This window comes from Rhinolophus sinicus, linkage group LG16 (genome assembly GCF_036562045.2).
Source record: "Rhinolophus sinicus isolate RSC01 linkage group LG16, ASM3656204v1, whole genome shotgun sequence".
Taxonomy (NCBI): domain Eukaryota; kingdom Metazoa; phylum Chordata; class Mammalia; order Chiroptera; family Rhinolophidae; genus Rhinolophus; species Rhinolophus sinicus.
The window spans coordinates 2,819,235-2,837,768 of record NC_133765.1 but is presented as its reverse complement, the minus strand read 5'-3'; the positions used below and the strand labels follow the sequence as shown (position 1 = coordinate 2,837,768).

At 37.8% G+C, this 18,534-nt stretch overlaps 1 protein-coding gene across 2 annotated transcripts in view; it reads right to left on the bottom strand.

Moving 5' to 3' along the window:
* CRTAM (cytotoxic and regulatory T cell molecule) overlaps positions 1 to 18,534 on the bottom strand; it is a 47,237-nt gene that overhangs the window by 8,784 nt on the left and 19,919 nt on the right. Inside the window, exons 6-9 of one of the 2 annotated variants that reach the window (XM_019718581.2) lie at positions 16,652 to 16,732; positions 14,582 to 14,665; positions 12,716 to 12,862; positions 3,299 to 3,385 (exon numbers count right to left, since the gene is read on the bottom strand). In XM_019718581.2, the coding sequence (XP_019574140.2) occupies positions 3,299 to 3,385; positions 12,716 to 12,862; positions 14,582 to 14,665; positions 16,652 to 16,732 (399 nt within the window). The remainder of the gene's footprint in view (positions 1 to 3,298; positions 3,386 to 12,715; positions 12,863 to 14,581; positions 14,666 to 16,651; positions 16,733 to 18,534) is intronic. The other variant, XM_074321458.1, reaches the window with a different exon arrangement.

The following is an 18,534-nucleotide window of genomic DNA, read 5'->3' as shown; positions in this document are numbered from 1 at the left end:
TTTGGGGAATGTAATCAATAATGTAAAGATTTTGTAGGGTATCCAATGGACACTTGTCTCATTAGGGAGACCACCTCAGGTATGATGTAGATGCCTGATCACTGCATTGTGCACCTGAAGCTGAAGCTGAACAATAATGAATGTCTACTACAAGTTTGTGCATATATATATACAAGTAGTAGAGGCTCACTAGTGAATATATATATGCTTACAGGAAGTGGAGTACAGCATTAGGAATAGAGACAGTGGAAATGTAAACAGAGGGATAGTGGATGGGGGAGGGGGGTTCACACAGTGTGAGGGATATAAATGATAAATGTCTAAGTATCACTTTGTCTTGTGCACCTGGAACTAATAAAAAAATCAAACTTTGGAAGTCATCAAAATGGCAGTGTAAGGTGAGCATCTGGAAATCTCCCCTGGAATTTATAACAAATCAAACAACTATAACTCCAAAAAGGACGCCCTGCACAGCAGACAGGCAAGACGAAGAGGCTCACTACTGAATTCACCTAAAGGTGGGCAAATTGTGCGAGCAGGGGAGGAGGGAAGGGAGAAGTACAGAGACAGAGCCGCCCGGGCTCAGGACGCAGACCTAGCTCAGTGCTCGGAGATTGCTTCATCCTGGAACTACCGCAGCTGCAGGAGAGGGAAGAACTCAGACTGCTAGGGCTCTGCTTATGGCCCACAGGGCTGATGGGACAGCATATAATACGGCTCAACCCAATGCTCACGGCAGAGACCTCGGAGCAAGACTGAGGGAAGAAAGCTGAAAACGGTGGTTTAAGCCCTCACTGCCAAACAGAGAATGGAAGCCTTAGGCACTGAGACTAGCCGCCCCCTCCCTACCACCCCAGAGCTCGCTCTACCCCACCTGCCTAGTGCTAGAAGCAGAACAGTAGCAGTGTCAGACCAAAAGAACAGAATATTTGCAGTTCTGAGAACTGTGGTCCACAGACACAGATTCACAGCCCAACTAGTCCCGACAAAGGGGAGGGGACTGTGGAAGGAAGACTGGCTGTGGTGGTGGTCACCGCCATTGCTCTAGGCCACCTCTCACAGTCCACTCTACCCCTGTCCCCAACTATCTGGGCAGATCCCTGCATGAGTAATCATAACTGCTGAAACACAGGGGCTCTGAATCTGGTGCAGGAAGAGCTTTGGAACTTCAAAAGCTCTCCACATACCCACACGGACACTGCGCCCTGTGACCCAGGCGAACTATTAACAGAAGAGAAGCCCGTCTCCCAGGGAATCCCCCCATTGCGTGAGAAACTGGAATAGTGAAGAGAAAACATAGCACTCCAGTGTGAGAGAGAAAAAAAGGCTGCAGTCGGAGAGAAAATAAAATATTCTACCAACACATACTGGAAAACAAAAGACCTCTTTCTATCAACCTGTTGCAGAACCCACTCCTGTAGATGTCTAGGAATCGAAATAATAAATTATTAATTGTCATGAATAATTGTCATGAAGGCAACAAGACAGCTCAGAAAGAAAGTGAAAAGTCTCCAGAAAAGGCACTTAAAGATACAGAAATATGTGACTTAAATGACAGAGAATTCAAGATTGCAGTCTGAAAAAACTCAACGAGATGCAAGAAAACACAGAAAGGCAGTTTAATGAACTAAGAAACACAATCAAAGAACAACATGAGCATTTTATGAAAGATATTAAAATTTTTAAAAAGAACCAAATGGAATTTCTGGAGATTAAGAACTCAATAGAAAAATGAAGAATGAAATAGCCAACTTAGATAGAAATAAAAGGCATCCAAATTGGGAAGGAAGAAGTTAAATTGTCAGTCTTTGCAGATGACATGCTGCTATATACAGAAAACCCTAAAGACTCCACCAAAAAGCTATTAGAAACAATCAACGAATACAGTAAAGTTGCTGGCTACAAAATCAATGTACAAAAGTCCATTGCATTCCTATATACTAACAATGAAATCTCAAAAAAGAAATACAAAAAGCAATTCCTTTTGCATTTGCAGCAAAAAGAATAAAATACCTAGGAATAAATTTAACCAAAGATGTGAAAGACCTATATGCTGAAAACTCTAAGATATTTTATGAATTTGACTCAAAAGGCAAGGGAAGTAAAAGCTAAAATAAACGAATGGGACTATATCAAACTGAAAAGGTTCTGCACAGCAAAAGAAACCATTGACAAAATGAAGAGGCAATCAAATGAATGGGAAAAGATTTTTGCAAACAGTGCCTCCGCTAATGGGCTAATATCCAAAATATACAAGGAACTCATGCAACTCAACAACAAAAAAACAGACAACCCAATTGAAAAATGGGCAGACAACCTGAAGAGACATTTCTCCAAAGAGGACATACAAATGGCAAATAGATAAATGAAAAAATGCTCAGCATCATTAATCATCAGAGAAATGCAAATATAAACCACAATGAGATATCACCTCACCCCAGTTAGAATGGCTATCATCAACAAGACAAATAGTAACAAATGTTGGAGAGGCTGTGGAAAAAAAGGAACCCTCATACACTGTTGGTGGGAATGCAGACTGGTGCAGCCGTTATGGAAGGCAGTGTGGAGGTTCCTCAGAAAATTACGAATAGAATTGCCATATGACCCAGCAATCCCTCTCCTGGGTATCTGCTTTAAAAATCTGAAAACATTTATCCATAAAGACACGTGTGCTCCAATGTTCATTGCAGCTTTATTTACGGTGGCCAAGACATGGAAACTACCAAAATGTCCTTCGATAGATGAATAGATAAAGAAGTTGTGGTATATATACACAATGAAATACTATTTGGCGGTAAGAAAAGATGAAATAGGAGCATTTGTGACAACATGGATGGATCTTGAGAATATAAAGCTAAGCGTAATAAGTCAGACAGAAGAAGCAGAGAACTATATGATTTCACTGATATGTGGTATATGAACCAAAAACAACAAAAGAACAAGACAAACAAATGAGAAACAAAAACTCATAGACTCTGGCAATAGTTTAGTGGTTACCAGAGGGTAAAGGGGGAAGGGGGTGGGAGATGAGGGTAAGGGGGTCAAATATATGGTGATGGAAGGGGAACTGACTCTGGGTGGTGAACACACCATGAGATTTATAGATGAGGTCATACAGAATAGTACACCTGAAATCTATGTAACTTTACTAACAATTGTCACCCCAATAAACTTTAATTTTTTAAAAAAGCATATTTTGAAGAAAAAAAAATCAAACTTTGATTTTTTACCCTATCCCTTAAAAACAAAAAATTAATGAACCTCAGTTTTCAAATCTCAGGTCACATCATTGACTTACTTTGGTCATTTTTCTCTTGGGATGATGTTTCTTCATTATTTGACCTTGACTTGTAACTTTCTAGAGTGTTTTCTGAAATTTCATTTTCTGCAAGAAAAGAAAACTAAGTTAACTTCAGATGCCACAGACACCTGAAAATGTGTTTGAATAAGATGATACCTCTGTTTTTATACAATAGTGGACTTTTCATTCAATCTACTACTCCTTATGTCCTCATTTATTCAACAAATAATTTTTTATTCTTTACTGTAACTCCTACAGGCACTGTGTTGGGCTGTATAAGAGTTGAAGAAGTCAAATGACACCAGATTAGAGTCAGATATTGTCCTTTGGAAAGGAGCTGTTTCAGTAGCCCTTAAAGAACTGTGATGGTGAAGCATTAATGGGACATTTTGAAACAATACGATGGCATTTGCCTATTGTGCCGGTATACCTAAAAAGCCAGACCTATTTCTAAGTCTACTTGTCATGAGAATGTTAGTCCATCTGAAATCTAGAGAGACTTATATTATACTCAGAGAAGTTGTCCTTTTAAGAGGGTCAGAGCTATTCCAAGATGTAGCATTTTGCATTCAGACATAATGAATTCTCTGTCATTGCAGGTGTTCGAGCCATATATGGCTAAATCAGTACAGTCCAGTAGCACAGTAAGGCAAGTCAAATGTGTAATTTTAATTTTTCTAGTAGCCATGATCAAAAAGTAAAAAGAAGAGTGATGTCATAGGAATGGCGGCAGCAGGGCGCACTTTTTGAGTTCTCCTCCGGATCTTATCAGAAACGGGACATCTATAACCCATCAAAGGACTCTCTGCTCATCACACAGAACAGCTAAGAGACTCGTGCAAGGATTACTTGCAGGTGGGGAAAAGGGAAGGGAGCGGAGTGGACACGTGGTCAGTATCGGCTGTGGAAATGCGGTCCGCACCTACGGCTGTGGAGACCCAGCCCGCATCTGTGGCAATGGAAACCCGACCAACATCCACAGCTGCAGAGATGCAGGGGATCCCAGGACGGAACAGAGAACACAAAAGCCAGGAGGTGGGCTCTTTCCCTGTGTCCCACAGCTGATCTCTCCTGCTGGGGGGGCAGCATATTTAGCATTTGAGGCAATAACCTCAGCTGATACCTCCAGTTAAGACCTAGGCCGGACAAAGGACACAAACTCCATACCTGGGCCCCTCCTCCTGCTCTTCCAATCCTAACCCTGTCCTTCCAGAGACTTGAACTGGCCCCTGAACTGAGGAGTGGTGTCAGATTGCAGAGGAGCCTTGGTGCTCGGGCTCTGGGAAGACTGGCAGGCGGCTCTGGCCCAGGGAGGAGGCTGGGAGGAGTGTGGTTTTTGCTGGGCTAGGAGAGAGGTGCCTCCTTTGCCCCCTGCCACCACCTTTTCTTGCCTGCGGTAAGAGTGTGACACTGCTGGGCTGGGAAAGAGAAGACCCCTCATCCCCAGCCCCCACCCTTTCTGGCCTGCCTAGGGCAGAGCAATTACATGTATGGACACACTCCCAGGGATCAGAAGTACGTGGCAGACGCAGCTCCCGGCTTTCAGCAGCTCAGAAATCTCCCGCCCGCCACACACACACACACACACACACACACACACACACACACACACACATGGAAGAAGTGCCCTAAGACTCAGGAGAAAGGGACACAGGGCTGGTGGTGCTACTCTCAGTACGCATATGTGCAGGCAAGGTCAGAAACTGCATTGGTTTTGTAAAAACTACCTTCCAGACCCCTCAGCCCCACTCATCTAAATCTGTAGTCCCAAGGTCACTCTGGGCACCAGGTGACCGGCTCTGCCTGCACAATACGCAGGGGACTCTTTGGTACAGCAGAGGACAACCTGGAAATTACATGGTGGGCTTAAGCCAAGACTGGCGCTGCCTTTTGTTTTGTTTTGTTTTGTCTTTATATCTTTGATATTTTTGCCTGTGTTGAGTGGCGGTTGTTGGTTGTTTTTACATGTGAATGTATTTGATTTTTTCTTTGTTGCTGTTGTTGTTGTGCTTGGTGATTTACTTTGTTCTGAAATTGTCCTACCAGGGCCCAGCTTAAGAGGCACAAGATTCAACATATCCAGAGGCCAACTCCAAACCAAATCAGAGTACTACCGGGTTTGACCTACAAGTGACACACACAGAGGGAATTCTATACTGGCACAAGAGCCCATAGATGCCAAACCACATTTAAGCAGTCAACCCTTATGCAGCAGAACACCCTGTGGTGGGAGAGCCAAGTCTCACAACTAGTCAGCCTAGGAATTAACCCCACCTACTCACAAGCGAAAAGCAATTAAAGATCTTCTGTAACAGGACAATATACACAACACAAGAGTCACCTTTGGAGCACATGCAGAGGATAAGAACGAAGTAGTGCAAGTCAAATATAAAGGACATACTACATAAGATAACCCAGAAAGAACTAAGAACTCTAGGGGATCTACCTAATACATCGAAGCAAACACTGAGAATCAGCCAGAATGGGGAAACAAAGAAACATGTCCCAAATAAAAGAATAGAAGAAATCTCCAGAAATGGAACCAAATGAAATAGAGGTAACCAACCTATCAGAGACAGAGTTCAGAACACTGATGATAAGAATGTTTAAGGAGCTTAGAGACGACATCAAGAAGAATGTAGAAATCATAACAAACAACGAGTTAGAACTAAAGAACACAATTACTGAAATAAAGAACTCACATGAAGGAATTAACAGCAGGTTAGATGAAGCAGAGGATCGAATCAGCGACTTAGAAGACAAGTTAGCAGAGATCACCCAAACAGAACAACAGAAAGAAAAAAGAATAAAAAACAATGAAATGGTTTAAGAGACCTATGGGATAACATCAAGCGCAACAACATGCACATCATAGGAATACCAGAAGGTGAAGAGAGGAAGCAAGGGATTGAGAACATATTTGAAGTAATAATGTCCGAAAATTTCCCTAACCTGATGAAGGAAACCAACATACAAGCCCAGGAAGTGCAGAGAGTTCCAACCAGGATAAACCCAAACAGGTCCACACCAAGACACATTATAGTTAAAATGGCAAAGGTTAAAGACAAAGAGAGAATCCTAAAAGCAGCAAGAGAAAGACAGAGGGTTACATACAAGAGAACTCCCATAAGACTATCAAATGACTTTTCTACAGAAACATTGAAGGCCAGGAGGGAGTGGCAGGAGATACTCAAAGTGATGGAAAACAAAGGCCTACAACCTAGATTGCTTTATCCAGCAAGGCTATCATTTAAAGTTGATGGAGAGATAAAGAGCTTCCCAGAAAAGAATAAGCTAAAGGAATTTATTACCACCAAGCCAGCATTGCAAGAAATACTAAAAGGACTTCTGTAAATAGAAGAAAGATGAAAACAATCTAACTACAAATTTAAAAATGGCAATAACTATGTACCTATCAATAATCACTTTAAATGTAAATGGATTAAATGCTCCAATCAAGAGACATAGGGTGGCTGAGTGGATAAGAAAGCAAGACCCTTGTATATGCTGTATACAAGAGACTCACCTCAGATCAAAAGACACACAGGCTGAAAGTGAAGGGTTGGAGTAAGATATTCCATGCAAAAGGAAATGAGAAAAAAGCTGGAGTTGCAATACTTATTTCTGACAAAATAGACTTTAAAATGAAGAAAATATTAAAAGACAAAGATGGGCACTATATAATAATAAAAGGATCAATTCAACAAGAGGACATAACCCTAGTAAACACTTATGCACCCAACATAGGAGCACCTAAATATATAAAACAGATATTGGCTGACATAAAGACAGAGATCAACAGTAACACTATCATAGTAGGGGACTTCAACACACCTCTGACAACAAGGACAGGTCTTCCAGATGGAAAATCAATATGGAAACAATGGCCTTAAATGACACATTGGACCACTTGGATTTAATCGATATTTTCAGAGCTTTTCACCCCAAAGCTGCAGGATATACATTCTTCTCAAGCACACATGGAATATTTTCCAAGATAGATCACATGTTAGGCCACAAAACAAGTCTTGATAAATTTAAGAAATTGAAATCATACCAGTTGTCTTCTCTGACAACAGTGCTATGAAATTAGAAATGAACTACAGGAAAAAATTGGAAGACACACCAATTCATGGAGGCTGAATAATATGTTACTAAATAATGAATGGGTCAAGCAGGAGATCAAGAAAGAAATCAAAAGATCTCTCAAGACAAACAAAAATGAAAACACGATGACCCAAAATCTATGGGATGCCGCGAAAGCAGTCCTAAGAGGGAAGTTCATAGCACTGCTGGCCTACCTAAAGAAACAAGAAACATCACTAATCAACAGTTTATCTTCACACTTAAGGGATCTGGAAAAAGAACAACAAAATAAGCCCAAAGGGAGTACAAGGAAGGAGATAATAAAGATCAGAGCAGAAATAAATGAAATAGAAACCAGAAAAACAATACAAAAGATCAATGAATCCAAGAGTTGGATTTTAGAGAAGAGAAACAAAAATTGACAAACCTTTAGCCAGACTCATTAAAAAAAAAAGAGAGGACCCAAATTAATAAAATCAGAAATGAAAGAGAAGTGACAAGAGACACCGCAGAAATATCAAAAAAAAATTTAGGAAATTACTGTGAGAAGCAATATGCCAACAAATTTGACAATCTGGAAGAAATGGACAGTTTCTAGAGACATACACCTCCCAACGCAAACTGAAGAAGAAACAGGAAACCTGAATAGACTGATTACCACCAGGGAAATTGAATCAGTAATCAACAATCTCCCAACAAACAAAAGCCCTGGACCAGATGGCTTTACAGGTGAATTTTACAGAACGTTCAAAAAAGAATTATCACCTATTCTCCTCAAGCTCTTCAAAAAATCCAGAGGGAGGGAAGACTCCCAAACACTTTTTACGAAGCCACTATCACCCTGATCCCAAAATCAGACAAAGACACCACACAAAAAGAAAACTACAGGCTGATATCGCTAATGAACATAGATGCAAAAATCCTCAACAAAATATCAGCGAACAGAATTCAGCAATACATTAAAAAGATCATACACCATGATCAAGTGGGATTCATCCCTGGTATGCAAGGGTGGTTCAACATCCGCAAATCAATTAATGTGATACACCACATTAACAAAATGAAAAATAAAAATCACATGATCATATCAATAGACGCAGAAAAAGCATTTGATAAAATTCAGCAGCCATTCATGATAAAAACCCTTAAGAAAGTGGGAATTATATCTCAACATAATAAAGGCCATATATGATAAACCCACAGCTAACATCATACTCAATGGGGAAAAGCGAAAACCATTCCCCTTAAGATCAGGAACAAGTCAAGGGTGCCCACTTTCTCCACTTCTATTCAACATAGTGCTGGAAGTTCTAGCCACAGCAATCAGACAAGAAAAAGAAATAAAAGGCATCCAAATCGGTAAGGAGGAAGTAAAATTGTCATTATATGCAGATGACATGATACTATATATAAAGAACCCTAAAGACTCCACCAAGAAACTATTAGAGCTGATAGATGAATTTAGTAAAGTAGCAGGATACAAAGTTAATATTCAGAAATCAGTTGCATTTGTATATACCAATAATAAAACATCAGAAGGAGAAATTTTTAAAAAATCCCATTTACAATTGCTCCAAAGACTATAAAATACCTGGGAATAAATTTAACCAAAGAAGTAAAAGAACTGTACTCAGAAAATTATAAGACACTGAAGAAAGAAATGAAAGAAGATACAAATAGATGGAAACACATACCATGTTCATGGATAGGAAGAGTTAATATAGTTAAAATGTCCATACTGCCTAAGGCAATAAACATACTCAAGCAATTCCTATCAAGCTACCAACGACGTTTTTCACAGAAATAGAACATATAATCCTAAAATTTATATGGGACCATAAAAGACCCCGGATAGACTCAGCAATCTTGAGAAATAAGAACAAAGTGGGAGGTATAACAATAGCTGACATCAAATTATACTACAAGGCTACAGTAATCAAAACAGCATGGTACTGGCATAAAAACAGACCCATAGATCAATGGAACAGAATAGAGAGTCCAGGAATAAATCCATGCCTATATGGCCATTTAATCTATGACAATGGAAGCAAGAATGCATGTCTCATATAAAGACAGTCTATTCAATAAATGGTGCTGGGAAACCTGGACAGACACTTGCAAAAAAATGAAGCTGGACCACCTCCTTACACCATATACAAAAATAAATTCAAAATGGCTTAAAGACTTAAATGTGAGATCTGAAACCATAAAATTCCTAGAAGAAAATATAGGAAGAAACTTTATAGATGTTACCCGAAGTAAGATTTTACTGATATATCCCCTCAGGCAAGGGAAGTAAGAGAAAAAATAAACATGTGAGATTACATCAAACTAAAAATTCTTTTCACAGAAAAGGAAACCATCAATAAAACAAAAAGGGATCCTACTTAATGGGAAAAGATATTTGCCAAGATATATCTCATAAGGGGTTAATATCACAAATTTATTGAAAAACTCACTCAACTCAACTCCAAAAAAACAAACAACCCAATTAAAAAATTGGCAGAGGACATGAAGAGACATTTTTCTATAAAGGACATACAAATGGCAAACACACATATGAAGAAATGTTCAACCTCACTAACCATCAGAGAAATGCAAATAAAAACCACAATGAGATACCACCTCACCCCAGTCAAAATGGCTATCATCAATAAATCAACAAACAACTGCTGTTGCGGATGTGGAGAAAAGGGAACGCTTGTGCACTGTTGGTGGGAATGCAGATTGGTGCATCCACTATGGAAAACAGTATGGGGGTATCTCAAAAATCTGAAAATGCAACTACCTTATGATCCAGCAATCCCACTCTTTAGATATCTATCCAGAGAAATCTAAAACTCCAATTCAAAAATCTTTATGCACTCCTATGTTTATTGCAGCACTATACACAATAGCCAAGACATAGAAACAACCAAAATGCCCATCGGTAGACAACTGGATTAAGAAACTGTGGTACATTTATACAATGGAATATTACGTAGCCATAAAGAAGAAAGAAATCTTACCATTTGCAACAACATGGATGGACCTAGAGAACATTATGTTAAGTGAAATAAGTCAGACAGAGAAATACAAATACCATATGATCTCACTTATATGAGGAATCTAAAGAAAAGAATAAGTGAATGAACTAATCAGAAACAGTTTTGGAGACATACAGGAAAAACTGAGGGTTGCTAGATGGGCAGGGGGGTGGGGATAAGGGGGAAGCTGAGGGGTTTAGAAAATAGTCGGTAACCACAAGATGGACACGGGGTTTTGAAAATTAATTTGGGGAATGTAATCAACAACGTAAAGATTTTGTAGGGTATCCGATGGACACTTGTCTCATTAGGGAGACCACCTCAGGGATGATGTAGATGCCTGATCACTGCACTGTACACCTGAAGCTGAACAATAATGAATGCCAACTATAATTATATATATGTATATGTATATGTATATGTATATGTATATGTATATGTATGTATATATGTATGTATATATTTACAAGAAGTGGAGTACAGCATTAGGAATAGAGACAGTGGAAATGTAATGACTCTGTGCGATGTCAGAGGGATAGTGGATGGGGGGAGGGGGGTTCACACAGTGTGAGGGATATAAATGATAAACGTCTAAGTATTGCTTTGTCTTGTGCACCTGAAACTAATAAAATTAAAAAAAAAAAGTAAAAAGAAGCAGATAAAATTAAGTTAATAATGTATTTCATTTAACTAGTAGATCCAATATGTTATTCTTAGATATATTATATTCTTGTGTGTGTGTATGTGTGTGTGTGTGTGTGTACTGAATCTTCCGAAGTAGGTGTGTATTTCATCCTTAAAACACATCCCAAGAAGGACTAGTCACATTTCAAGTGCTCAATAGCCATATGATGTCTACTGTATTGGATAGAACAAGGCTAAATAACCACTCAGGATTAAGGAGGGGATTTAATTCATTTCAGCTTTATTTACGACGGCCAAGACATGGAAACAACCAAAGTATCCTTTGATAGATGAATGGATAAAGAAGTTGTGGTATATTTACAGAATGGAATTCTATTCGGCGGTAAGAAAAGATGAAATAGTACCATTTGCGACAACATGGATGGATCTTGAGACTATAATGCTAAGCGAAATTAGTCAGACAGAAAAAGCAGAGAACCATATGATTTCACTGATATGTGGTATGTAGAACTGAAAACAAGAAAAGAACAAGACAAACAAATGAAGAAACAAAAACTCATAGACACTAGCAATAGTTTAGTGGTTACCAGAGGGTAAGGGGGTAGGCGGGTGGTAGATGAGGGTAAAGGGGATCAAATATATGGTGATGGAAGGAGAAATGACTCTGGGTGGTAAACACACAATGTGATATATAGATGATGTAATACAGAATTGTACACCTGAAATCTATGTAACTTTACTAACAATTGTCACGCTAATAAAGTTTAATTTAACAACAAAAAAAATAGAGGAGATTTAATCCGGGCATACATTCATGGAATAAATTAAGTAGATAGTTATTCTGGATACTTCTAAATTCCCTTCTAGCTCTGATATGTGATGAGTGTACATATTTTTTTTTTAAATTTTATTTTATTAAATTTATTGGGGTGACAATTGTTAGTAAAATTACATAGATTTCAGGTGTACAATTCTGTATTACATCATCTATAAATCCCATTGTGTGTTCATCACCCAGAGTCAGTTCTCCTTCCATCACCATATATTCGATCCCCCTTAATAAGCATCTTCAATGTTAGTGTTATAATATTTTTTTGTTTCCAGTGATAACTTTTTAATCAGAATGCTTAAGAAAAACTTACTAATGTTGTGGTTGAGGGAAATTGAATGCATTCTTTCAAAGTAAGAATGGGACTGAAACAGTTTATTATATTCAACCCTTGATTGACCACTCCTAGAATATGAATTCCTTGAGAGTAGGGACCTTGTCTGTCATATTGACAGATGTGTCTCCAGTACCTGAAACAGTGCCTGGCACACAATAGGTGCTCAGTGAATGCTTACTGAATGGATGGATGGATAAATGAATGAATGAGTTCTCTATTTTGTATTCTTTTGTAAATGGAAGCTTCTATAATTTAATTCCAATGCCTGGAGCCACTCTAGTTTCTCTTGGTCATGCTCTTTCACTATACTTCCTGGATATTCACATCCCATGTTTGCTGAAAAGCAAACAATTCCTTATTTGAGTGATAACCCTTACCAAATAGATTGTACAGCATCTAATAGTAAAGCTTTCATTGACAGAATTTTCCCTCTTTCTAGCCAGTTGTTTCAGCATCTTGCAGCGTCAGCATCAGGTTCTCCGCCTGCTTACCTTTTTTCCAGATCACATGTGCTTTCCGAAGCTTCATTATGAAGAGCTGGACGATAACGAAGAGTACGAAAATGAGGAAGGACACGAGAGTGAGCAGCAGGATCCCGCTTTTCTTTCTCATCAATCCTAAATACTGAGGATTTGCTCCTGGAAGGAAGATGAAAGGGTTTTAGACAGTTTGGGTTTTTGTGTGTGTATGTGTTACTGAGGAGTGTACACAACACTTCAAAATGTGGTGTAGGCTAATAGGCAGCTCAAATGAAAAGATAAAGGAGAGTTTTACCCCGAAGGTAAAGAGGTTCATACTATTTATTCTCAGAAAACAAGAATACAAACAAAGCAATTTTGTGGGATGATTTGAAAACGATTTTTAAGTTACATAGATATTGAACTAGTTATTTTTCATTTCTGGAGAAAACATGTGAGAATATTGACTTAAATTATAGTCAGTCAGGGGATTCAAATTAGCTGTAAGGAATGATTTTTTTTGAGCAAAGTGTAGTTTAAGCAGCAAGAGAGGTTGTTAAGGAGTTTGAAAAACTATGCAAATAAAATGAATATTTATTAATCTTGGCTAAGTTTAATGCGGTTCTATATGAAGGCATTTGGAGATAAACTAGATGAGCCCTTAAAGATCTTTCTATACCTAGAATTCTGATTCTGTAAGCTCATCTCAACTAACAAGCACGTAAGGAGTGCCAGCTACGTGTAGAACATTGTGCTCAAAGCTGCATAAGACACAACCCTATGAAATAGGGGATAGTTCTCCAAATATGTAAACAAATAGATTAATAAAAACAAACAGAATTAAGCTATCTATGCCAAAATTTAGATCTACATGTGTTAGTATACTAATATGTTCAGGGATTCAGAGGCAGGAGTGGTTCCTGAGTTGTTTAGGAAATTTTTCAGTGGAGATATTGACCTTGAAGGAAGTGTAAAGAGACGTGTGATGATGACTTTCCTTTCATCAGGGCCAGTTAGGGTAAATGAGGGCAAGGCAATCAAAGTAAAATAACATTTTCAGAAAAAAAAAGTGTATTCTTGACCTGCTGGAGGGTCTAAGGCTTCTGTTCTGCACTGTAGACTATGGGAAGTCACAGGGCTTTTCTGAACACAGGTGTAAAGAGTGCAAAGGAATGTTTTGATAGTAAGGTGCTGAAAATGGATTACAAGGGGAGAAACTGGTTATAATATTGCATGCAGGAGATGATGAGGGTCTGGATCAGGGTGGTAGCAGTGATAGTGGACAAAATACCCGAAGGGGAAGACTCTCAAGTCCTTGGACACTGACTTATTTTATATGTGTGTATATGTGTATGCACACACACACACACACACATGCACACATAGTAGTAAAGGATGACACCAATGTTTGGGCCTCTGTGATGCATTAGTGGGAAAAAAAGCTGTTCAGTTTTTAGCAATGTTGAGTTTGAGGAAATGGCAGAAAATTCTAGAAATATGTAGGAAATGGAAGGAAACGGACTAATGCTCAGGAGAATATAGGTATGAAACTCTCCTGCCAGGTAGCAACAGGAACAATCTTGGGAATGGGTAAACTCTTTAAGAATTAGGGAAAAAACCAAGGATGGAGAAGTAAACCCAGAAACATATTTATATATAAGAACTAAGAGGAGGAAGGGAAGTTAGCTAATGGATGTTGAGAAGGAGTAGTTAGCAAAAAGTAACAGGACCAGGCAGAGTGTTTCAAGTAAACCAGGGAGGCAATTAAGTCAAGGAGCAAGGGAGTGATTAACCAATAGAAAGGTCAAGAAAAATACGGACTGAAAAAGACCTTTGGATTTACTGATTAAGAGGTTAAAATGTCAAGTGTTTATTCTAAATACGGTGGGGGACACTTACCAATGGTCAAGTCAGGGTCTTGTGTGGTTTGTTCTTCTTCTTTTTTGTCAATCTCTGATGTACTAGAATCTTCTAGTACTGCAACTAAGGTGAATGAAACATGATATACACATATGACTATGTATGTATAGTGTGTATATATACACATAGTCATCCAAAACAGCAAAGCAGCTCTAGAAACCAAATTAAGTGGTCCTCATTAAAAAAACAATGAGGTCATTTTTAAACTACTGACTTCTCCCCAAAATGGTTGCAAACGGCCAGGCTCACTTTGCCTTATTTTTCTCAGGTAAACGTTTATTGAACATTTACTTTGTGCCAGGCCTTAAACTGAGCATTGGTATATATTATTTCTCACCACAGCTCTGAGAAAATAGGGTTTTAGAGAAGTAAAGTAAATTGTCTAAAGTCCTGCAGCAAATAAGTGGCAGAGTCAATGTTGAAACTCAGAACCCAGAATTAAAGCCATTATTTTATATTAATACTTCCTTCGTCAATCAGGCATTTCAGTGAGAAGGTCCTTAGGGTGCTTCAAGGTAACAACTGAACAGTGGAGAATCACATCCTGAGTTTTATGGATAGAAAATCTACAGTCCAAAATGCACAAAGCAATGATTTTTATGTTGAAAAGTAGACTCAGTTGTTATTCAAACCCTGTGCTTGCCCCACCCCCCAGAAATGGGATGTATTATGATGCGTTTGCTAGGTAAGAGAAATTATAAAAATAAGAGATCTCTTTTTCTGATTTTGTTGTTTATCCTCCCTATTTTCTGTTTGTTGTTGTTTCGTTTTGTTTTTCTGTTGCAGTCTCTAGCTTTATTTAGCCCACCGCACAGCGCCACTATGTGGAAGGCAACGGAACCATCCATTCTTCTGAAAATTATTAACAGTAATAAAACCAGAGAAATTGAAAGCTGAAAGGAATTTTAGAAACGATATTGTTAAAAACTTACGTTATATTTGAAAAAGCAGAGCAGAAAATTGAGTTGTTTAGTAGTGGTGAAAGCCAATTTAAAAACAACTAGATTCTAAATGTGTGTAAAAATATTGGATTATTAAAGCAAGTAATGTGGCTGTTCCACTTCATAATATTTTCAATTTCCATTGTCCTTTAAAAATCTGTATGGTACATATTGTATTTATCAGTGTTTAAAACCCCAAACATTTACTTTTAAATATTATTCAAGATAAAATTTTTTAAATATGATCTTATACTCAGAACTATGACCATGATAATGATATGAAAGCACTTATCCCACCAAATGTAATTGTTGTAGAGCTACTCTCTGAAACAAAAAGAGGACATGTAGGAATTTATGAAAGCACCATAGCAACTGCATGCATTCCTCCATTCGTTTATTCACACTGCATTTTCTGTGTGCCAGCTGTTGCCAGATATTATGCTAGGTAAAATGCAAAGATAAATTAAATATAATTTATCTAATGATCATAATTTATCTGATCATTGTCCAGAGTTAATATCTCAGTGGGTTCACTGTCTAAAAAACTGGAATTATAATCTAGGCTTTCTAAATTCTTCTGCATTTATAGTTCAATCCTGTCATCAAAAACTATCTGAGTTCTTGACAACCACATAACTGATGATTCTTCAAAGGTGGTTTTGTTATTTGATGACAAAGAACACCAAATCTCTAGATCCTGCTTCTTTGCTCTCTGTTGATACCAAGTGTTTATTTTGTGTTTGGTCTGTTTTAGACTGAAAAATAAAGAAATGGGTCTCCCTATAAACGAATTCAATTTTGCCCTTTACCATAGTGGAAATGCGAGAGAGAGAGAGAGAGAGAGAGAGAGAGAGAGAGAGAGAGAGAGAGAGAGAGACAGAACTTACAAGGCGTTAGTTACCCTGAAGCCCATCCCACTAAGGGAACACTCCTGATATGGCACTGATATGGCACTTCTCCAGGTTACCACAAAGCTGGAGCCAGTTGTATCCAGTATGGTCTTGTTACAAATTAAAAGAAAAAAATAATCTTAAAACTTAGAATTGGAAAAGTGACTTCCCAAAGAGGGACGATTTTTTAAAAATGTTTTAATGATTCCGACACTTACCAGTACTAGTGGGCCACTGAGGATCTTGAGAGGATGGAGAGCCCTTCTCCAGGACATCTGAAGCTGTCTCTTGATCAGGAACTAGGAAAGGGGAAAAACAAAATTCTGCAACTATGGAGAGCAATTTTATCCACATTTTACTCAGTACAATAGGTTGGAGAATGTATCTGGCTGCTACCTACTTGTGTAGGTTTTGCAGAAACCTCAGAACTATATGTTCTGCAGCTCTTGTGCTGGTTTGTGAATCTGTATCCTGCTGATTGTCCATCTGCTATGCTGCCTGGCTTAGAAGTACAGCATGCTGGACCTCTGTGGAGTGGTGCATTTGGCAGTCGTTCGGCAAAGGGTGTTTGCTGTCTCTGCCTGTATCAATCTACCTATCAATCTGTCTGTCCATCTGTCTATCTACCAGTTCACATATCTACCTGCTTATTTGTTAGGCGACCTTGGAGTCAGACTCAGAGTGGGTTGAATTCCAATATTGTTATTTGCTTTCTGTTGAGTGAGTTTGAACAAGGTCCCTAATCTTTCAAATGCTCAGTTTTTTGTTACCTATAATATGAAGATACAGCATTTACCTCTAGGAATTTTTTTATGGGAATGAATGCATTGCTTCATACAACATGTTTAGCATAACGCTTGACTATTTATTAAGCACAATGCTTGTTACATTTATTGTATAATATAAAGCAATGTTTAGAAATGTTTCCAGAGGTTCAGATTAGCATAGATCTGACCAGTCCATGAACAGGCCTGCAACAAAGGAACATATAAAAAACAGTTGCCTGTTAATTTGCAAATACTGATACTGATATGTGATAGATGGGTAATATCTTTATAAAATCTATGGATGCTTCTCAGCTTTTTATTTAATCAAACACCTTTCCGTGGTTTTGAAAATTTATTTTCTTAATCAAACATCTAAAATTTTGGAAAACTATAAAAAAGCCTGAACTGCATTCAAGAGCTCTGAGAAAAGGAAGAAGAACCATTAAGGAAACATTGGAGAAACAGTAATATAAACCATAAGGCTAACGTGAACTTTGTGACCACAAAGCTACTGGAGAAAATTGAAGAAAGAGGAGAGCTACTGACAAGGAAAAGGGGGAAAAGCTTGACAGAGAGTCAAATAGATGCACTAGAAACAGATTACAAGAAGAGCATTAAGTGAGAAATATAGAATAAAATTTATCAAGAATGATTAAGATCTTCTAGAATAATGTATGCCATGTGAACTCAGATAATTCTATATTTGTGTACAAAACAGTTTATATATACACATAAATACATACATCTATACTCTAGTAAATATCTGTAAAACTATATACATATATACACATGTTTTATAATACATTGTATATTATATGTATGTATATATAAACCTGTTTTCTAATAAGTGTATATATATATATATATACATATATATAGTGCCAAAAAATGTATACATGCTTTAAAAAAGGAAAAAACTATTAAAATTGTAATACTTGATATATACCAACAGCAAAAGATGAATACAAGTCAAATTTGACTTCTGCAATTACAAGAGGTCTCAAAGTGGTTACTATCAGCATCCAGACACTTCTGATTACAACGAACTACTGCTTTAGCAATGTTGACCAAAGTGTCCACTTGTATATATTTTTCTGGCACCCTCAGTATATATGTATAAATTAGAGTTTGTATTTACTTTGATTTCTCCTCTCAATCAACAAGTTCCTAAATATTTTCATTCAGACTGTTGTTTTGATTAGGTGAATACTGTTGCATTATGATTTATCTTTCTAGATGATCAGAATGTTATAGCCTTTTGCTATCCAATATAGCATCCACTAGCTACAATGACTATTTAAATTTAAATTAATAAGAATTAAATAATATTAAAT